The sequence below is a fragment of the Ceratocystis lukuohia genome (assembly GCF_044167205.1).
Source record: "Ceratocystis lukuohia strain C4212 chromosome Unknown Supercontig5_pilon, whole genome shotgun sequence".
NCBI classification, from domain to species: Eukaryota; Fungi; Ascomycota; class Sordariomycetes; order Microascales; family Ceratocystidaceae; genus Ceratocystis; species Ceratocystis lukuohia.
Genome location: NW_027263524.1, coordinates 3,244,301 through 3,264,368, shown reverse-complemented (window position 1 = coordinate 3,264,368; position 20,068 = coordinate 3,244,301). Strand labels below are relative to the sequence as shown.

Sequence of the window (20,068 nt, the reverse complement as noted above, 5' to 3'; positions counted from 1 at the left end):
TATTCTTTGTACATGACTGACTGATTGACTGATTGATTGACGGACTTGCTGACATTGACTGGATTCTTTTAGCCTCATTGGCATGGCTGACTTTATCTCAAAGAGAAAACAGACAGACGGACGGACGGACGGACAGACAGACAGACAGACAGACAGACAGACGGAGAATAGAAAGGAAGGAAAAAGGGTAGAGATAGGAGGAGCCGACGGACTTTACTGATAACTCCTTGTTTGATGGTCTCGCTGTCTGATGGCTTAAACTTGTTGATTGCATCTCACTGATCTGACTGACTGATTTACGCTCCTTGAACTATAGCACTGAAGGCTATCTTGGGCTGCGGTCAGTTATACGCGGCTTGTAGCTCCTTGGTTGGCTGTTTGAAGGCTAAGCGAGCTCAACAGGGCCAGAGAGCGGCTAGCAAACAAAGTCCCGTTCGTCAGCTACCCGTTATTCGTTGCTCTGCCTCCGTCCTATTTTTTTTTTAATCCCTTCTTTTTGTTCTCTGCTTCGCTGCCTTTTGCTTTGCCTCCGGCGCTTTATCTTGCTGATGCAAATAGCTTGTGCGTTTCAAAGAACTAAAAATTTCCGGCTGATATTTTATTACTAGGTACAACCGTTCCTTTCCCTTTGTGTTTTATCTGGGCTGAGCTATTGGCCAGGCAAGACTAGACGAAGGAGGTAGGTGAGGGAAGAAGAGAACGGATGGCAAGATGGGTCAAGCGCTTTAAACGAACGAACAAAGAGAGAGAGAGACACACACACACTCAGAGAGAGAAAGAGAGCTATAGACTCAGACCCGCACTCGGACCAGTACCTCAAGGCAGCACAGAACAGAGAGACAGAGAGGGGTCCATCTGAGCATCGGAGGTTAGCCAGCAAATTGCCAACTGGCGAGCAATGGTGATGGTGATGATGGGCCTCAAAGAATGGCGGCTATGACGCTGGCGACCGTGAGATGGGGTAGTGGGCGAGGTAATGGTGTCTGGTCAGGATCCGTGACATTGACCCGGTGGCTGACGGGAGAGAAAGAAGAAGGCTCACAACGTGGTCTCATTTGTCTCCTGTGTATGTTATCTCTACTTGCTGCATGGCTTTAATGCTCATGATTAGGCCCTGCTCTCTCGCTTTGCGTCTGGCACGTGCAGTATTGAGGGGCCTAGACCTAGGGAGCAGGTTCAGGTCTGAATTATGGTATGGGCAAGCTCACATCGAAAGACGAGAGCAGCCTTCGTGAGGGGGCGCAGGTTTATTGTGCTGCCATGACACCCCCCAGAGCTTATTCTCTTGCTTCTTTTCTGTTCCCACGCTGTTCTATTTTCTTCATCCTCGGTCAACTTTCGCGTACCACGTACCGGCACTGACCAGCAAAGAAAGATGAATATCAAGGACTACTCGGAGGGGGAAGCCAGGAAAGACAAGATCAAACCGAGATCAGATCAGATCAGATCAGATCAGACCAGACCAGGCCAGGCCAGAACTGACGGCCAAGACGAGCCCACAGCTTAAAAGACCAAGATACCGAGACGCCAAGAGACAGAACGTTAAGAGCTCAAACTCAAAGAGCTCAGAGCTCAGCGCCCAGAGCTCAATCCTGCTTTCAGGCGAGCCAAAAAAAAAACACAAAAGCCACAAGGCAAAAAAAAGGAAGAAAAGAAAAGAAACTCGAGCCAGTGAGAGAAAGATGCGAGGGGGGGGGGGGTGGGAACATCTGTGCGTCGCTTGCGCCTTGATGGTGGTTGCTGATTGATGCTTGATGCTATGCTTGAATGCTTGGATGTTTGGGGCTATTCATGTCTCTGGCCCTTCTTGTTCTTCTCTGTTTTCCTACTGTCTTTTCTTTTGCGAACTTGAGGGACAAACATGCACAGACACGAGGGAAAATCTTAAATTGTTTCCAGGTATAACGTTGTACTTGGTGAATGGCTGGTGCATACGTTTTCATTTCGTGATGTAGTGCTGCTGGTTGATGAATCATATTATCACAATAGAATGTCATGCATATATACCTACATATGTAAGGACACAGCACACGCATAGTAAAGCCATGAATGAAGGAAGAGAGGAGGGGCCAAAAGAGAGCAGCAGAGCGAGATACTCTAGAACCCCGGAGCGCTCGACGCATCTCCCTTTTGCTCTATGACGACAGGAAGCCTGGGACGGCGATGACGAAGTACGACGATTACGACGACAATAGCTGATGAAGAAAGTCCGGGGGAGGGGAGGGGTGGGGAGGGGGTGGAATCCCGGCATAAGGAATAGAGAGGCAGTAATTAGTAATACAGCAGTGGTGGTAGTAGCGGCAATGATTGGATGAGGATAAGTAGACTACGAGATAGAGAAAGGCGGAGATGCAGTCGGAGAGGGCCGTTTCTCCCTTCGTTTTTTTCGGCTTCTCTGCAAGCAAATAGGCTGCTAGACGAGGAGATACGATCTATGCATCGCCGTCTGTCATGCCTTATTCCTCTTATCTTGCACGTATTTGCCTGTCTTGTCTTGACATTCACCGTCTATCCCCATCTCTCCATCTCTCTGGCTCTTCTGTTTCCGTTTACTCCGTCTCGTTCCCTTTCATTACTCCTTTGGGAAAGCCCTGACCGGGATTGCTTGGGGCTTAGCCAAGAAGAGATCTGCCTCCCCACTTAGGAGCACTGCTAATCTTGTGCCAAGCTTTTCTTTTTTTGCTTTTTTGTGAACGATGATCGAGGAGGATTTGTCTGGCTATCAACTCAAAAATGGACAACTTGTTTGCTATTGTTATGCTATACATGAGAGCCGAGCAAAACGAGGGGGAGTATGGCGAAGGAGAATGAGGGCGAGGATGGGGATGGGGATGGGGATAGGGATGATGCTGAGGATGAGATAAGCATGAGAATGAGAATGAGAATGAGGATGAGAGTGAGTGTGAGTGTGAGTGTGAGTGTGAGTGTGAAAGCGAGAATGAGAGTGAGAAACAAAATAGGGGCGGCGTGAGATACATTACTCGTCCTTCTGCAAGCAAATGTGAATACTGGACAAAAGACAAGGACAAATCGTCGGGTTCTTCCGTTTTTCTGTCCATCGTCTTGTCACCCCTTGCCAATCTTATTCTGAGTTTAGAACATAGCCAGGTTAGCTGCAATTAAGCTAGCTTTTTCGGCGATTTACTGCAACATGCGATGAAGCATTTTATCGTGTTTCGCCTAGCTGGGGCCAGTTTTAAAGGCATGGTATTATTATCGCATATATGTAGGGGGTTAAGTAAGCAAGCCTGCGATTCGGCGAGATGGTTCTCCGGCCGTGGAGTTGCGACCAACATTGATTGACTCGGCAAGCGGCAATGCTGGAGAAATCAAGAGTGCAAAGGGAGCCTCATCTAGACGCACATGATGCTGGCCATGTTGAGGAAGGGAGAGAGAACGAGAGAGACCGTGTGTGGGCACGTGTGGGCAAGTGTCGTAATCATGTTTGCATGCATGTATATACATACATGTGCATGTGTGTCAGCAAGTGTACCTGATGAGTAATTGAATTTGGACTCGGCTTGCCCCAGCAATGATAACACAGCGCAGAGCAGCGCCATACTTCCATCCGTACGTCTTCACGTCTTCATACCTTGACGTCCTTGCTTTGTGTCCTTGCTTCTGCATCGGCCTTTCCTTGCTCTTCTTGCTGTTCTTCCTTTCTGCTTCTAGAACACATTCTCGAGCCCAAAACTGGAAAAAGTTGGCCACAGCCAGCCAGCCAGCCAGCCAGCGATAAGTTAGGACAAAAGCAAGGACGTAAAACTCAACCAGGGGACGAATGGACGCCAGACTGCCCCAAGCTTCTTCTCTTTCCTTCTTCACGTTGATCTCGAGCTAAGAATTGCAGCAAAGCAGGAAAGAAGACAACCAACCAGCAAGAGGGTAAAAAGCAAGCAAAAAACTCTGCGCGTCTCTTTTTCTACAGGCTTAAGCCCGACTATCCCGCTCTCTCCACTGAATCCATCGACCCAGCAAGAGCCGGGGGCCGGCGGGGGCCCAAGCCTCTGATTCTTCTTCCTCTCTGCTTCTAGCCTGGCCTTTGGCCTTAAGCCTTGAGCCTTGATCCTAATGGAGAAGAACGACGAAGGAGGGGCGACGAGGCCAGCAAGAGATCTGTTCGTTGCTTCGTCGCTTCATTTCCCCCTGTTTCTTTTCTTCTTTTCTTCTTTTTCCTTGTTTCCTCCCTCGGTCGCCGGTCGCCGGCCACTAGTATACTTACTTATGACACACACCCCTTCTCCTTCTGGTCTCTTTGCTTTCTTTCTCTTACGGCCCAATCCCACATCTCCTCTTCATCTTCTCTTTTAATAATAAGAAGAACGAAGAAGCAAGCCAAGCCAGGCCAAGCCAAGCTAACCAGCTCAGGGAATCGATATCGAAACCTCTCAGCCTCGTTGCATTGCGTGGCGTTCTTTGTCTCTCTGTATTTTTGTCCAACGCCGACCCCCTTCCCCTGCCTTTATAGCACTGATATGGGGCATTGTGACAAGGAGATAAGTAGGCGACTAGGGTGGAGGCTAAAAGGAACTAAGAGTAGCAGGGCCAAGGGAAAGAAACTAAGACGGAGGAATTAGACTAAAGGTAGAATCCCTGTCACAGCGTGCCCTGGGCCCCAATGGTTAGTCAATTGGCTGGTTCTCGGTCCCCCGCATATTCCTCCGTTTCCGTGTACTTGTCTGTACGCCGGTCCTCTGACGGCAACGCGCATTCCCGGGGGCCTTTTGTTATTTTTTTTTTCTCTTTTTGCTCTTTTCCCTTTCTCCTGCATCTTGGCCTATCGTAGCACTCTCATTGGTATCCTTGACATGCGTGCGTGCGTGCTCTCCCGTCTTCTTTGTCTCGAGACGAGACTTCATGAGACCAGCGCCGAATCATAACGTCCTGCCAGACCAGAGATCGCGTAGCACAAAGGTCTCATCATCTCGATTGCCGTTATCTCGCCTCGTCTTGTCTCGTCTCGTCTTGTCTCGATCTGGATCTGGAGTCTGGAGTCTGGATTTGGGCTACCCATCCATGATGATCCTTTGGTCCTGCTTGGCCCTGTACACTGGATGCCGTAAACACCGTAGACACTGTAAGCCCTGTAGACGCTGGAAAACAACAGCCCCATTCTACTTAGTACTGCCTTAGCAATCACACCGCCCATACCACCGTGGAAACGCCACCACATCCTTTACATTCGGAATTCCACTTAGGTAGCTCAACACGCGGTCAAATCCCAGCCCAAACCCACCATGTGGCGCCGTTCCCCATCGTCGTAAATCGACATACCAGTCCAGTCCTGCCGTGCTGCGCCCCCCATGCGCGTCCTTGGGTAGCGCCATGCCACGTTCTGCCATTGTTGCTAGTAGATTATCAAGACGGTACTCACGCATCGAGCCGCCTGCAATCTCACACACGTCCGTGACGAGTAGATCAAAGCAATCGACTGTGTCTTGGTGGTGTTGCCTGGCCGTTCTAGAGTCCGATGCGGGCCCCAGCTGTGACTCCGTTGCTGCTGTTGGCATCATATAAAATGCCTTGATCGCTCGAGGATAGTGCGTTACAAACACTGGCGTCCTCCAGCCTGGAGCTTCGCGCTCTGAGATATGGGCCGCGAGCCATTTCTCATGCTCGCTGGCCAGTCCCTCGCCCCATTGCGGCGCTGGTGTCTCAAATAATTGCGTGCCATGCTCTGCCTGTGCCTTTTGCAGCAGCTCGACGGCCTCGGTGTACGTAATGCGCGGCCAGGGAGGCGCTTCGGAGCCCATTCCGGCCCAGCGTTGCAATACATCGGCGTCGGCTGCTAGTTCAGGCTCCTGATGGCGCAGGCTGCTCACGGCTTTGCGGAGGTCCTTTGCGGCTGTGCTAGTAGTGATCTCAGAGACAGTGGCACGTAGCAGGTTCTCAAGTAAGCTCATTACAGTGGCCATATCATCGACAAACATCTGCTCCGCCTCAAGCATGTAGAACTCGCTCATGTGGCGCGACGTATCGCTGTGCTCAGCTCGGAAGGTCGGTGAGAGCGTCCACACGTCACCAACGCTGTGGGCCAGAGCCTCAAGATGTAGCTGCGATGACACGGTCAGGTACTTGGGGCTGCGGAAAAAGTGGTCCGCAGGCTTATTCTTTGCCTTGGACTGGTCGGCAGCACTGCCAGTTGCTGCAGTGAACACCTCGCCTGCCCCCTCACAGTCAGACGATGTGATGATGGGTGGCTGTGTTTGCACAAAGTTCTGCTCATTGAAGAAACGCGTGACAGCCGCAATGGCATCAGACCGCAGCCGAAGGAGGGCAGCATTAAGCGGGATGCGAGACCGGAGATGTGGTATTGAACGCAGATACTCTGAAGACTGGTATTTTTTCTGAATAGGGTATGTCTTATCGGAGGGGCCAAAATGGTGTCAGTTCAAAAGTGTTGCCATGCATGCATTGAGACAGGGCAAAATAGGAAGACATACCTTGGGGTCTGAGGGCCCAATGACCTCTAAGCTGGAAACCTTGAGCTCATGGGTCTGCATGTCCTGAGTAGCACAAGGGACCCAGTCACCATACAAGCGCACAGAAGCGCCGACTCGTATGCTAGGGCAGGGCAGTTAGACACATGGCGAGAAAAAGAAGAAAAGTACAGCGACTAATAGACAAACAGCGCCGGAGAAGCAGAAGGGGGCGGGAGACAAATCAAAACTCACTCAGTTCCCATAGCACGTGGTACCACAGCTTGTAATGGCCGCAAGCTCGTGCCGTCGGAGACGTCGACAAACTGCTCAGTCTTGGACTTGCGTGTCGACCGCACCCAGCCAGTGATACGGGCATTTGAAATACTCTCAGCTGGTCCCACGGTCAAGAACTGCGCAACTGTCTTTTTGGGGATGGCCGTAGAATAGAGACGACGGGGGAGCTGGAGACGGAGCATGACTAGTACCGGACGGAGTTAGAGCTAAAGCCGCAGGCGGACGCGGACGCGGAGCTACGAAAGAAGAGGAGAGGACGAGATAGGAAGCGCCAGGCAATTGCGTGAGTCCAGATGAAAAAGAGCGGCTATGATCTGCTGACTTGAACAAGAATTGTTGGAAGAATGTGTGCAACAATGAAAACTCGTGATGCTGCCGCAATGAAAAGTGGAGATTGAGCTGTCTTAGGGTTGTGTTCACCCCACTACCAGAAATCATCGTTAACCCTAAATGGATGGCAAGCACCAGAGTCCGAATAAGACCTGGACCATAGTCAGAAAGAAGAGAGAGGAACAGTGCAAATGGCCCTTCTCGGCCTCTCTGCTGCCGCTCCTCCCTTCCCCCCTCCCCCCCTCGCGCTTCCACGTCCCGCCTAGCCTCACCATCGCTACCGACACAGAGGCACATGGAACTAGTCAAGATGAAACGCTTTGATTCTGCGCTTCTTAGACACTCTTCTACAACCCGCAATGGCGGAAGGAAAAGAGCAGGCGGGGTGGCCATGCAGGCAGCCTGTGCAGCTTTATCACGATCTTGGAGAAGGGGGGGAGAGTAGGAAGGAATGAAGGAAGGCGGTAAAGAGGTGAGGAGGAGAGACACTGTTAGGGAATATGTTAGAGAAAAAGAGACAGAATGTAAGAGAGTCACGGGCCCTTATCAGAGATGTGCTATACCTGCGCTAGAAGTACTGCGCTGAGGATTCTGTGGTCATCAAGTTAAACTACTTCCTTTGCTGACGGTCATACATGGACAGTACGGAAATGGCCAAGTATCCGCAAGCTGTCACACAAACAATGTGACGACCTCGATAAACTTGCTAAATTAGCTAGCCTGTACACAATGGATGCAGTGGATAAAGGCCCATGAGCAAAGGTTCCTACCTGCCTTCCACCATTTCCTTATTCTCTTTCCCTCCCGGATCACTCGCCCCTACATCCGGTCTCAAATACTAGCGCCACGAGTTACGGGAGTGTTCGAGTCTCGCTCGTCTAGTTGATGAACTGGTGTTGAAGCACACAGACACAAAATACGAGCACAAACACTGGCACAAGAGAATGCAACGGAATACAGACCATCACAAAAGGCAGGAAGAGTTCGAGCCAAACAGGGCGGCAAATCAGACGACGCGCTCGCCCTAGACTCTAGACTTGGCCCTTCTTCCGTCTTCTTTTCATTTCTTGGTCCCCCCATCGCCTAGGCCGGCTACCGGCAGCCGCTGAAAAAGAAAAAAAGAAAAAAACAAAGAACACTTGCTTCACGTTGCATTGGATTCGCAGTCTGACTTTGTGTAGTAGTTCCTACCCTGGGTTCTGGGAATATTGGGCGTTCTCTTCGGTGCATCCTTTTTCCCTGCGCTTGTTTTCCCTTTTCCCTTCTCGCTGTTTCTGCTGTGCTCTATCTTCTGACTCTTTCGCCTTCTAGTATCGTTAGCTGTGTTAGTCTGGGCTAGCTGACTGGGTGGAGGTGGTTGTGGGGAGCAGCATACAAGCGTGAAAGAACTGAGTTATATGCAGGGGACCGCTTCATGCGTGGAGCCTTGCTGTGAGGAGAGTTCAGCTCTAGGCAAAGACCAAGGCAAATGGTGGGGGGACAGGAATGGGCGTATGTGAAAGTCGAGAGCTCCTGACTCTGCGTCCTGGCCTCTAGATGGGAGCTCTGGCTTTTCTTGTATAGGTCTTGCCTTTGTCTTGTATAGCTTTTCTCTTGCCCACTTTGCCTGCCTTTCTTTGAGTTTGGCATTGACTGTTATTTTGTCTGCCCGTCCCTCTTTCTTCTTTCTGCAGGCAAGCACTATAAAAGCACCGTCTGTGCCGTCTGCTTGACCTTGGAAACGAATATCCTTACCCATAAACATACACACAGAGAGACTGACCAATAGCTGGTTTGCCGCTCAGAAAACCCCGAAGCCCTGTATCCTGCTACGCCCTCCTCCCTCTTTTGCCTCTAAATCCACAATGGATCAACACCCCCCTCCCCCTCCCCCTCGTCCTAATGACATTGCCAGCCAAACAAAACGCAAATACCTCCCTATTATCAACGAAGAGTACTGCCACCTTTGGCCGCAGCAAAGCACCACATATCGTGCACGTGACCACTCACACGACCATCTCTATGACAGCCGTCGGATCTCCACGAATCCCCACCCCCCGCAGTTCATAATTGAAGCACGCGACCCCGTGACTAGCGTCACATACCACCGCCACATGCTACAGCAGCATGTGCCGTACCTATGCGGAGCCCACCCAAAACGGCCAGGGGGTGACTGGGAGACGGGTGTTCCGGGCAGCGAGGAGGAGCTGTGCCGCCGGTCATCGCTGTCAGCCTCATTGGCCTCAGCCATCCGTTTCTATCCATTGCCCGGCGACGGAGCAATCTACTCGCCCAATGTGGTCGTTTTCCGCGGCCCGGCCGACCACTATGTACTGCTGCCACGAAACGAATGGTTCTCTGTGCCCGTGGTCAGTGTGGCGCCTGTGCGGCTGCCGAAACTTAACACCAATGACCCGGCCGCCGCTGCCCCTGGCGGACCTGGCTGTGGCGGGCCTATCCGTTATAGTTTTGCTGAAGAGCGAACCCAGAGCCGACTAGCCATGAAAGCTGCGTTAAAGGCTGTGCTCCACCAAGGCTTCACAAGCGTGGTAATTGGGGACTTCGGCCTGGGGCGTGGTGCGCGAAACCCGCCACGCGTCATGGCTGACATGTGGCGAGAGCTGTTTCTCTACGACCCGGAGATTCGAGGCCACTTCTGCCGGGTCGTTTTCGCCTTCACTGACACGTCCATGTGCACTGAAGATCTAATTTATGAGGCCGCTGCACGCGCTGCTCACAAAGAAGCTAGCAAGGGAGCGCGGCGCAAAAGTGCTCACAGCCACACGGCCGGTTCCAGCAGCTCAAGCAATGGCTATGTGGTCCCGTCGCGTGCTGCTGCCCAGCAGTATGCCGGCTATGCGCCATATGGCTATCCCGACGGCAGTGGGTCTGGTGCCTATTATGGTCACTCCCAGGTCGACATGTACTCGGGCCCACCAGGGCCAGGGGGCCTGCCTCGGCAGCAGCGCTTGACAGACTATGAGATTTTCCGCATGACTTTCCAGCAAACAGAGATTGAGCGTGTGCAGAGCACACGAGATCCACGGTATGGGCTGGAAATGCTGACGTCTTGAGTGGCCCGGGGGGGAGGGGGGAGGAGGGGAGGGGAGGGCTTCTATGCTTTTATAGAATCTTTACGCAACGTTTATGGAACGTTATGGGAGGATGACTTCAGGGTGGCTTGTTCTGTGCTTGATTTGCGCTTTGATGGCTAGTTAAGGTTAGATAGTGCGTTTGAAATTGTAAATGTAAATTATCCATGTACCAGCTACAGCTACAGCTACAGGTACAGCTACAATTACAGTTCCGGTAGTTACCTTGTTCGTGCGTTCCTTCTTGCTGCTTTTCCCTGTTTTTGGGGTTACACAAAGATACCCGATAGCATTTGTGTAATGTAAAATTGACTACAGCCATAATAGGGAATTCAATTATATTCGCCAACATTGACAATGAGTTCTTACTCCCGTTAATTCTCTTGCTTCAATATAATATCTCGCCTAGCCACGTTTTTTGAAGCTCATGGGTATTTCTCCCCTTTTTTCCATCATCTCTAGCTTTGTTTGTTCCATCTTTCTCCTAGTCCAGCCCAACTAACCTTGGTTTAGCTCCAGTATGGCGCTCTTAAGCCAGCAAACGTCGATTCTGAGGCATCTTCCCTCTTACGGCTTCCGTTCAGCTACAGGGAAAGCACAGAAAGGCACAGGGCATCTTGTTAGTAACTCGTATTCTAAAAATACATTTCTTTTCTAGGTCTTCGTTTTTTTGTTATCGTACCTCGTGTTGCACAGACTTGTGGATGTGCACCAGCCAGTCCACATAGCTCTGTGCCTCGTTGTTGCGATCCTCAACTAGCATACGTGCAAACTCGTACTCGGCGCCGTCGAGGCCCTGGCGTGCAATCTGGATGGTTAGGCCCTTGGAGCCACGTAGGGAGCGCAGGAACTCAACAATGTTGCGGACCTGGGCGTTAAGGTGGGTTTGGAGTACGGGAAGCTCGGACATATACGGGTCAATCTCCTTGAGTGACGTGTACTGGTCGCCTAGCAGATCAGAAATCAGATTGGGCGATGTCTGTGCGTGTAGCCACAGAATGCAAACCTGGCCGTTGTCGACAAGGTAGACTCCACCAGCCTCAACACGCGAGAATGACGCCCGCATAGCCGGTGGGATCTTGAGATGGCCGGTATCGGCATCAGGGAAACCCTCTTCAGGCTGCAGGTTGTGTAGGGCTAGAATACGGGGATAGAGGTAGAGACTCATTTCACGCGCGCCTATGGACCGGATCAGACGTAGTTCATTGACACGGCGGTCTGATGTTTCGGTGCCAGCCTTGAAGGCGCGTGTCTTATTGAGGCCGAGCATGTACATAGGGAACTCTTTGAGCCGATCAGGCATAACCAGCTGGCTAGGCGGGTGTGACGGAGCGAGGAAATTTTTGCGGTAGCAAGCCATAACATCAATAGTCCGCTCAGTCATGAAATTGCGGGCATCCTTGAGAGTGGCGCCTGTGGTAGCGAGCTTAGTGGCCGCCTCCTTGGCTAGCAAAGTGTAGACGGCATCTTGGTCGATGAACTTCATGGCATCACGTGGGTTATCGTTGACACTAGCAATGATATTACAGCAACGCACGCGGCGCTGGCCTGAAGCTGTGGTGTAGAGCAAGGCCATCTGGAAATGGGCATCAAGCTTAGGATCCAACTTGCCGTCATAGGTGAAGCTAACACCAAAGGCCTTATCGGCATCAAGTACACCAATCTCAAGATCAGCGCCAAAAGTATGGTGGATAAAGTTGCCGTGATACGAAGACACCTGCAGGCCATTGGAGCAGCGGACCTTCATGAGGGCCTGGTAGCCAGTTTCACGAGTCACAGCGTGTTTGATTTCAAGGGCCATCTTCTTGCCGTCTCGGGGAGCCACAAAGTTGGGGTAGTAAAAGGTTTCGCCGCCAGTCAGGGCTGAGACGTGGCCAACGGTGCCAATATCAAGATAGCCACCATTAGGCGAGACAAGGAAGAAATCGGCGCCGATGCCAGCTGGGACCATGCGCTCAACCACTTTTTTCCAAAGTGGATGTTCCGTGGTCAGCAGTCTCTTGTCGGGCTCACCGCCCACCGTTTTGCCATCATCCCGCATAAACAGATTACCAGGACCCCAGGTCGGCAGACATGATAGTGACGTAATCATCTTACCACCTGTGGGCTCAAGAGCGGAAACAGCGGCATTAAGGGCAGCGAGCATGGCTGGCTCGGGATTTTTAATGCTAGAGAACATTTCAGGCAGCCGAGTGAGCAGCTGGGTGATGACGGAGCTGTGGAGAGGGGCGAGAAAGAACGTGGAGTCAGTAGGGCGACTATTGAGGCGGCTTGGAGATGGACAGGAAGAGACTTACCGAGACTCGTAAGGGTCTACAAAGAGACCACTTCCCAACGGCACAAACGGATCATTGAGGTCAGGCATAATGAGCATTTGTGCTTGCTCGAGGGATGACTACGGCCCAGGATATTAAGGTTAGAATGGAGCAGGGCTATAGAGAAGAGAAAAAAACTCACACTACAGTTGTAAAAGTGGATGTCACGGTCAAACGTCATGAAGCCAACCTTGACGCCTTCAGGGACACTTCTTGGTGGCTTATCGCCATCGCCGGCCTCTCCATCAGTGTCGGCCGAGTACAGGGCAGCTAGAATGCCTTCGCAAAAAGTCTCTAGCACGCCTTTGTTAACAGCGTCTTGGGTGACGTCAATAACAAACAACCAGCGTAGACCAACTGGCTCTTTGGTCCAGTATTCTTTGGGGACAACAAATTCGACAGTGCCTCGAGTTAGCTCGGGTCGGGAATCGCGGTCGACCCGGACGCCTGCAGGCGATGTAGCGCAAAAGTACTCAGGTGGAGTGTCGTTGGGATATGTGCAAAGATTGCACACAAACTTGTTGCCGCCTGACCGGAACATCATGAACGGATTGACATAGGCACGGCAGCGATGGCAACGGGGCGGCCCACTAGAGCCAAAATCAAGCACGGGAATGTCTAGCTCGCCGGGCTGCTGAGCAGCTAGTGGCTGGAGGATGAGACCAAGAGGGACGCCAGTAGTGGCCAGTTTGTCGGCGGATATCGGAATGCTGTTCATGGTAAGGCGCGAGTGCTTGGGCGACGCATTACCCTGATCAAAAGCTACAAATGAGGTCGTGGCCGGTGGCGGCACATGGCGTTCAAAAGTAGGGTAGACATTTTGGAAATAGAAGGGCTGCAGCGAGTCGCGCGATGTGGGAACTCCAGGCGTGTCATCAGCCGAGATTGTGGATGGGCCAACAGCAGGGACAACAGCGGGTGCCGGCAATGGGTCGCCGCCAAAGACAGGGGAGGTGGCCGAACCTGGGGCCGGGGCCGGAGCCGAGCCGCCAAACGGGGACGTAGCAGAAGCAGCCGGAATGAATTGGCTGCTAGAATCCCCAATTGGAGGGATCCCACTACCGGTAAAGTTGTCAGGAGGCGCACCTCCGCCCATGCTAGGGGCAGCGCCAAAGGATGTCCCAACCGGAGCTTCGACGGTATGATAAGCATGGCGGTCCTTTTTCTTGCGGCGAGCAGTAGCACCCAGCGCATCGGAGCCAGCTCCGGTCATTGGTGGGGGTGCGGCTCCCGACGGAGCTCCAGGACCAAGGCTCATGCCAGCCATTTGCGAAGCAAGATCATAGGGGTTAGGCTGGGAAGGAGGCGGAGGGATGCCGTATGGTAGTGTGGGGGCCGGCGAATGGCCGCCGTACTGGGAGTGGGGCGGAGGGGCGGAGGACGTAGGGGGACCGGAGGGTTGAAAATGTGGCTGGTGTTGCTGGAGGTGTGGCTGCGGCTGCTGCTGCGGTGCTTGTTGGAGTTTCTCGTAGGGATTCGCGGCCACTGGTGGCTGGAAGGGTGCAGGCACAGGCTGCGAAGTGCGGGAGGGGTCGTTAGGGTCGAGCTGTTCGCCCTGACCAAGGGCATGGAACATGCCATAGTCGGCCATTATTGAGGGGGAGAGGAGATGGTATTAAGTACAAGTAATGAGAAAAGAGGAATACGGGAGGGAAGTCAGAGAGAGAGAGAGAGAGAGATAGCAAGAAGAGAAGGACTGAAAGAAGTCAGAAATGCGTAGGCGGACGACGGAGAAGAATAGGAACTTGTTGGTACAAAGTCGGATCGCGGATGGGAAAGAAATAGAAACAAGAAAGAAAACCAAGTGGCGGAGGAAAAGGATGGAAAAGTCAGCTCACAAAACAGCTTCAGCACATCGGGAAAGAAGCATGCCAAATGAGAGAAGATATAGTCGAAACTGAGGGAAGGGCCATAACAAGAAAGCTTGTGATCTGGCAACTTTCGACACAGACGGACACTAAGGAATTGATGTGAGGCAACGCTACAGCGGGACCTGATGTCAGTGCTCTCATGCTATATTAGCCGAGTATTACCCAGAAAAAAACCACAGCCTTGGCCTAACCACCAAAAAATAGGATCACGAACTCTAAGTTGTCAGCCTTGCACCATCTATACATACACACACTCTCTCTATCTCTGTCACACCCTTCTACACCCTGAATCGCCATAAAACCCCTTATTCTAATAATTTAAGCGAATAAAGGAATTAGACTTTCTATCCACCTCAACTACAGCCTCGTTTCTCACACTCTCCAGCTTTGGTTAAGCGCAAATGCGCTGCGCTTACCCACACAATGTTCACGTTCAGCCCTCTTCAAGGCGCCTTTTCCGAGTCGCCAGCCACACAGTCCCTGCTAGAGCTTGATGGAGGTGTCAAACTGCTTGTTGGGCTTGGATGGGACGCGTCGTTTGATGTCGAGAAGCTTGCCGAGCTAGAACGGTAAGATAATATTGTCTAGTTGCTGAGGACTCGCGCTAATTCTCTATTTTCCCTCGCAGTCAAGTTGCAACCCAGTCCATTTCCCTAATTCTCCTCACTCACGCGACTGTTGGCCATCTTGCCGCCTATGCCCATTGCTGCAAAAACTTTGCGCGCTTCACCCAGATCCCCGTTTATGCTACTCGTCCTGTGATCGACCTCGGCCGCACATTGCTACAGGATTTATACGAATCAGCACCGCTTGCCGCTACTATCATTCCTAAATCATCATTTGCCGACACAGCGTCCTCCAATGCTGTTGCTTCAAGCCCGGACAACTCCGGGTCCGACTCCAGCCCTTCCCTCGACAACCTTCTTCTCCAGCCACCATCAGCCGAAGAGATTGCAAAGTACTTTTCGCTCATTCAACCGCTAAAGTATTCGCAGCCCCATCAACCTATTCAGACGCCTGGAACACCACCTCTTAATGGCTTGACCATTACGGCTTATAACTCGGGCCGCACACTAGGTGGCACTATCTGGCACATCCAGCATGGCATGGAGTCTATTGTGTATGCTGTCGACTGGAATCAAGCTCGTGAAAATGTATTTGCTGGCGCTGCCTGGCTTGGAGGAGCTGGAAGTGGCGGAGCTGAAGTTATAGAACAACTCCGTCAGCCCACGGCATTGATTTGCAGCAGTAGAGGGGCCACTAAACCCGCCCTCAGTGGTGGTCGAAATAAGCGTGACGAGCAGCTGCTAGAAACGGTCAAGTCTATAGCGCTTGGTGGCGGCACTGTTCTTATCCCTGTCGACTCCAGTGCCCGGGTGCTTGAAATTGCCTATCTCTTAGAACACGCTTGGCGAACAGCCAATGACCCCAAATTAGAGGGCATTCAGCTCTTTTTAGCCGGCAAAAGCATGAGCAGCACGTTGCGCTACGCTGGAACTATGCTGGAATGGATGGACGACAATATCAACCGCGAATTCGAAGCTATCAATGACCGTAGCCACAACCAGGCAAACCAGGGAAGTCAGGGGATTCGTGATCGTGATCGCGATGATGGCGCTAACGAGGGCCGCTCCAAAAGCACCGGCCCGTTCCACTTCAAGTATATTCGTGTGTTAGAGCGCAAGGCTCAGATCGACAAGTTGCTAGACATGACGCGTGCCGCCGACACCCTACGCGCCAAGGGTCGTATCATTCTAGCCACAGACACCACGCTAGAGTGGGGCTTCTCCCGAGACATTCTCCGGGGCCTTTCTGAAGATCCAAGAAATGCTATTATCCTCACAGAGCAGCCCACTTCAGCCAAGTGCTCGAATGCCGTGTCAAGCACTCTCTTTAGCTGGTGGAAAACTCGCAGCTCAGATACTCGTATCGATACAGTGGTAGACGGTGTCGAAGTTGTTTATGGAGGGGGCCGAGAGCTAGCCATGACGCAAACAAGCCGACAGAGGCTTGAGGACGGTGATCTCGATCTCTACCAACAATGGTTGGCTAAGCGAAGCTTACAATCCCAAGTAGAAGCTGCGGGTGGCGCAGCATTAGAAGCGGCTGCTGATGCTGTGGATGACGAAGAATCAGACTCGTCAGACTCGGATGATGACTCTGACTCTGAGCAGCAGGGCAAGTCTCTCAATATCTCAGCTGCTATCAACCAGGCCAATCGACGTAATGTGGCTTTGACTGATGAGGAACTGGGCATCAATATTCTGGTAAAGAAAAAGGGGACCTATGATTTCGAAGTAGATAGCCGGAAAGGCCGTGATAGATTCTTCCCCATTCCCATTCGCCGCAAGCGTACCGATGACTATGGCGATCTGATCCGGCCCGAAGCCTATTTACGTGCCGAGGAACGCAATGATTCCGAAGTCACAGGGCCGATCATCGCTGGCACAGAGAGTGACGAGGAGACCAAGCTGGGCAAAAAACGCAAGTGGTCCGACCAGAGCCCTAGCAACAGCTTCACCAGCAGCAAGCGTGCACAGCGGTCACCAAGTCCTTCTGGCGATGGCTCTGGGCTTATGCCAATTGATGAGCTGGATGCAACTGAAGACCTTCCCGACGCTGCTCCAGCATCTGAGCCTGCCCGTCTGGTAGTCGAGACAGTCACAATAGCCGTCAATCTGCGCATTGCCTATATTGATATGGAGGGCATTCACGACAAGCGTAGCTTGAACATGCTAATCCCACTAATCCAGCCGCGAAAGCTGATTCTTATTGGCGGTTCAGCTGACGAGACCAATGCACTCGCCAGCGACTGCCGTCGTCTACTTGCCGGCAGCAGTCCAGAAAGCAGCAGCAGTTCAACGTCTCACAGTGCCGTTGTCCTTACGCCAACCGCCGGAGCGGTGGTCGATGCCAGTGTTGATACTAATGCCTGGTCACTAAAGCTTGGCGATGCGCTAGTGCACCGCATCAAGTGGCAAACGGTCAAGGGCCTCAGTGTGGCAACCATCAATGGCCAGCTGCTCGGGCTGGCTCTGGACACGTCGGCGGCGATCACTGTCCCAACCAAGAAGCCATCCGGGTCCGACTCGGACACGGAAATGGACGACGACAGCACCGCACCAGCTTTGAAGATCACACCGACATTGGATCTTGTGCATGGCGCGGCGTCGGCTTCAGCCGCGCGTGCCATGACCCAGCCGCTACATGTGGGTGACCTCCGACTAGCTGAAATCCGCCGTGTATTGCAAATGGCTGGGCATGCAGCCGAATTCCGCGGAGAGGGTATTCTTGTAGTAGACGGAACCGTGGCTGTGCGCAAAACGGATGCCGGCCGCATTGAAGTCGAGCGCGTTGGTGCTGATATGGGTGTTCAGGCAGGAAAGCGCAAGAGATCAGCGTTTGCAGAGGTAATGCGCGTAGTGTATGATAATCTAGCCGTAGTTGCTGGCGCTTAAGAGGGAGGAGGGAAGAGATATAAGACAAGGGCATGGCTTATATGATGGTGTGTACATAGTAACAGCAGCAACAGAACATGCACAGATAGAGGATCGTGGAGCAGACTTGGACTTGAGAAAACGTAGAAATCATGTATATTTACGGCAACACAAGGCAACAAAAACAAGCAAATAACAAAACGCGTGCTACCTTTGCGTCATAGCAACCATTTCATAATCTCCTGCGCCGTCCCTTGCAGGCAACCTTGGCAGACCAGCCTCACCGGCCTCTTCGTCAGCCGGAGGCGCCCCATTTCCGTTTCGCGACCGGCCGCCAAACGAAATGGGCTGGAGTTCGCGCGAGCGCGAGCCGATAATGCCGAGAAAAGAGGCCACGGCGGCACTACACCCGGTAGCCATCCACCACATGTTATTGCGAGGCATGCCATTGAAAAGATACACCACGGCGAGGTGGATCGCTTGGGTACTGATTGCGAAGTCGGGCACAAGCTTGGAGCGGCCGACAAGGACGACAATGGCAGAGCCACTAGGAGAAAGAAGGACGAGTTAGTTGAGATGATTCAAGAAAGGGGCCAGAGAATAAACGATAAAGCCACAAGCCGCGAGAGATACTCACACTACAACACCCCCATCGAGCACCATTAGCAATGCCAACAGCCACCCGGTGGTCACATCGCCACGAACGTCAGCCCAGCCAAACACCAGCGCCGGCTTCCACGGCTGTCCAGCCACAAGACTGCTGAACACCGTGAGCACTAGTGCCACAGCGTAGTATAGCGCCTGCAGGAGAGCCAGCTGTGTTAGAATGCGCAAAGGTGGAAGCTCAGAAATAGCGCCGGGCCGGCGGGCGCGGCGCCGGGCCATTTGCTGTTGTCCGGGAAAGAAGGATATAGGGGTATTTCGATGGGGCAGAAAGGCCGGTTCGGATCAGGGTGGATAGAGGGCTCAGAGATCGGGAGATAGCGAGAGGGCGAAGGAAACGAGCTTGTGTGTTGGATATAGCAGAGCGAGTTTAGCTAGGAGAACCTCACAGCAACAGCGACAAAAAAAGGCGTGATGAAAAAAGAAAAGAAAAAAGCTCAGCCTCGCGTTTGTTTCAAATTAACAAAAAAAGAAAAGGGACAAGGTCCAGAATAAATATCTTCAGCCTCGCAACACCTTCCTGGACTTTTTGAGCAGATATAATGGGGAAAGATATAAATTCAAGTTTAGAATAAAGAAAGAAACTGCCCTTTCGTTCTTGCCAAATTGACGTTGTTGTTTTGTTACATTTTCCGTTTGCTTGCCCCTAGCTCCTGCCTTTTTAGCTGCCTTCCTCCCTTCCCCTTGCTTGTCTTCTCCTAGCCCTGCATGGCTTGGGGCCAGGCCTACTTAGCTGCAACTTTGTTCTTTCATAGCCTTGTTTATTTTTAGAAGGAGCAAAGCTGATAAGATAAAAGAGCTATCTAGCCCAGAAGCCTAGGCCTTCTCCCCCTCCCCCTCCCCACTTGTTATTCTGCCTTTGCTTACCGCCTCTGCGACGTCACCATTTTTTTTTTCAAGCGAAGGACAAGGCCGAAAAGGCTAAAAGAAAGCTTAGATGAGAAGACGAGTGACTCTTTTATTGGATTTTGTCGGATCTTTGGTGCTGTTCTTCACGCCAACTTTGTTTCCCTTTTCTTAATTGATAACGAAATCGACACAGTACAACACCCTCACAACCTTCTGCTACGACCGGCTCAACATCCAACCTACTACTTAGGCTTCCTCCTATACACCAATACATACTACGCACAAACGCGCACATACACACAGACGCACACGCAAAATGGGCCTTTTCAGCTCCCCCAGCGAAAACCGCCGCGAGGCCGTCCGGTCTGGTACGGCGGTGCCGACACGAAGCGAGCGACTACAGTGCTGGGCGGCGCGCGACGCGTACTTTGCCTGCCTTGACACACAGGGTATTGTCGACGCGCATGCCGAAGGCGAGCGAGCGGCTCGGGCGTGCGGTGCACAGACGGCGGCATTCGAGCGCGACTGCGCACGCCAGTGGGTCAAATACTTCAAGGACTGGCGCGTTGCGGACGAGAAAAAGCGGAAGCGCATCGAGGCGTTACAGAAGGAGGGCGCAGAGCCAATTGATATCAGTGTGCGACCCGTGAATTAACGCAGAGGGAGAGGAGAGAGTGGAGAAAGGAAGGGGGAGGAAATGTGTTAGACTGATTTCATCTTACCCGAAGCTTGTGGTCCAGACTGAGACCCGGCTACAGCTATGCACCTGTACTTTTACTGTTTTACTACCAATTAACACACTTACACTTAACGTGA

General features: G+C 52.2%; 6 protein-coding genes across 6 annotated transcripts; 3 read left to right on the top strand and 3 right to left on the bottom strand.

Moving 5' to 3' along the window:
* Window positions 1–4,855: 4,855 nt before the first annotated feature.
* On the bottom strand, window positions 4,856–6,898 carry HOO65_050701 (Asparagine--tRNA ligase, mitochondrial; the record flags this gene model as incomplete). The annotated part of the gene is made up of 4 exons (XM_071003257.1): window positions 4,856–5,093; window positions 5,152–6,347; window positions 6,444–6,564; window positions 6,675–6,898. The coding sequence occupies 4 exons, from the start codon at window positions 6,896–6,898 to the stop codon at window positions 4,856–4,858; spliced, it is 1,779 nt and encodes a 592-aa protein (XP_070858760.1).
* Window positions 6,899–8,890: 1,992 nt separating this feature from the next.
* Window positions 8,891–10,099, top strand: HOO65_050700 (uncharacterized protein; the record flags this gene model as incomplete). The annotated part of the gene is made up of 1 exon (XM_071000994.1): window positions 8,891–10,099. The coding sequence occupies one exon, from the start codon at window positions 8,891–8,893 to the stop codon at window positions 10,097–10,099; it is 1,209 nt and encodes a 402-aa protein (XP_070858759.1).
* A 691-nt stretch (window positions 10,100–10,790) lies between these two features.
* Window positions 10,791–14,023, bottom strand: HOO65_050699 (Sec23/Sec24 trunk domain-containing protein; the record flags this gene model as incomplete). Its single annotated transcript, XM_071003153.1, has 3 exons — window positions 10,791–12,285; window positions 12,415–12,512; window positions 12,575–14,023. The coding sequence occupies 3 exons, from the start codon at window positions 14,021–14,023 to the stop codon at window positions 10,791–10,793; spliced, it is 3,042 nt and encodes a 1,013-aa protein (XP_070858758.1).
* A 703-nt stretch (window positions 14,024–14,726) lies between these two features.
* On the top strand, window positions 14,727–17,761 carry HOO65_050698 (Cleavage factor two protein 2; the record flags this gene model as incomplete). Its single annotated transcript, XM_071003162.1, has 2 exons — window positions 14,727–14,872; window positions 14,932–17,761. 2 exons carry the CDS (start codon window positions 14,727–14,729, stop codon window positions 17,759–17,761), a joined length of 2,976 nt encoding a protein of 991 aa, XP_070858757.1.
* A 186-nt stretch (window positions 17,762–17,947) lies between these two features.
* HOO65_050697 (Protein SYS1) lies at window positions 17,948–18,625 on the bottom strand (the record flags this gene model as incomplete). Its single annotated transcript, XM_071003522.1, has 2 exons — window positions 17,948–18,287; window positions 18,378–18,625. 2 exons carry the CDS (start codon window positions 18,623–18,625, stop codon window positions 17,948–17,950), a joined length of 588 nt encoding a protein of 195 aa, XP_070858756.1.
* A 943-nt stretch (window positions 18,626–19,568) lies between these two features.
* On the top strand, window positions 19,569–19,907 carry HOO65_050696 (cytochrome c oxidase, subunit VIb; the record flags this gene model as incomplete). The annotated part of the gene is made up of 1 exon (XM_071000993.1): window positions 19,569–19,907. The coding sequence occupies one exon, from the start codon at window positions 19,569–19,571 to the stop codon at window positions 19,905–19,907; it is 339 nt and encodes a 112-aa protein (XP_070858755.1).
* Between the last annotated feature and the right edge of the window lie 161 nt (window positions 19,908–20,068).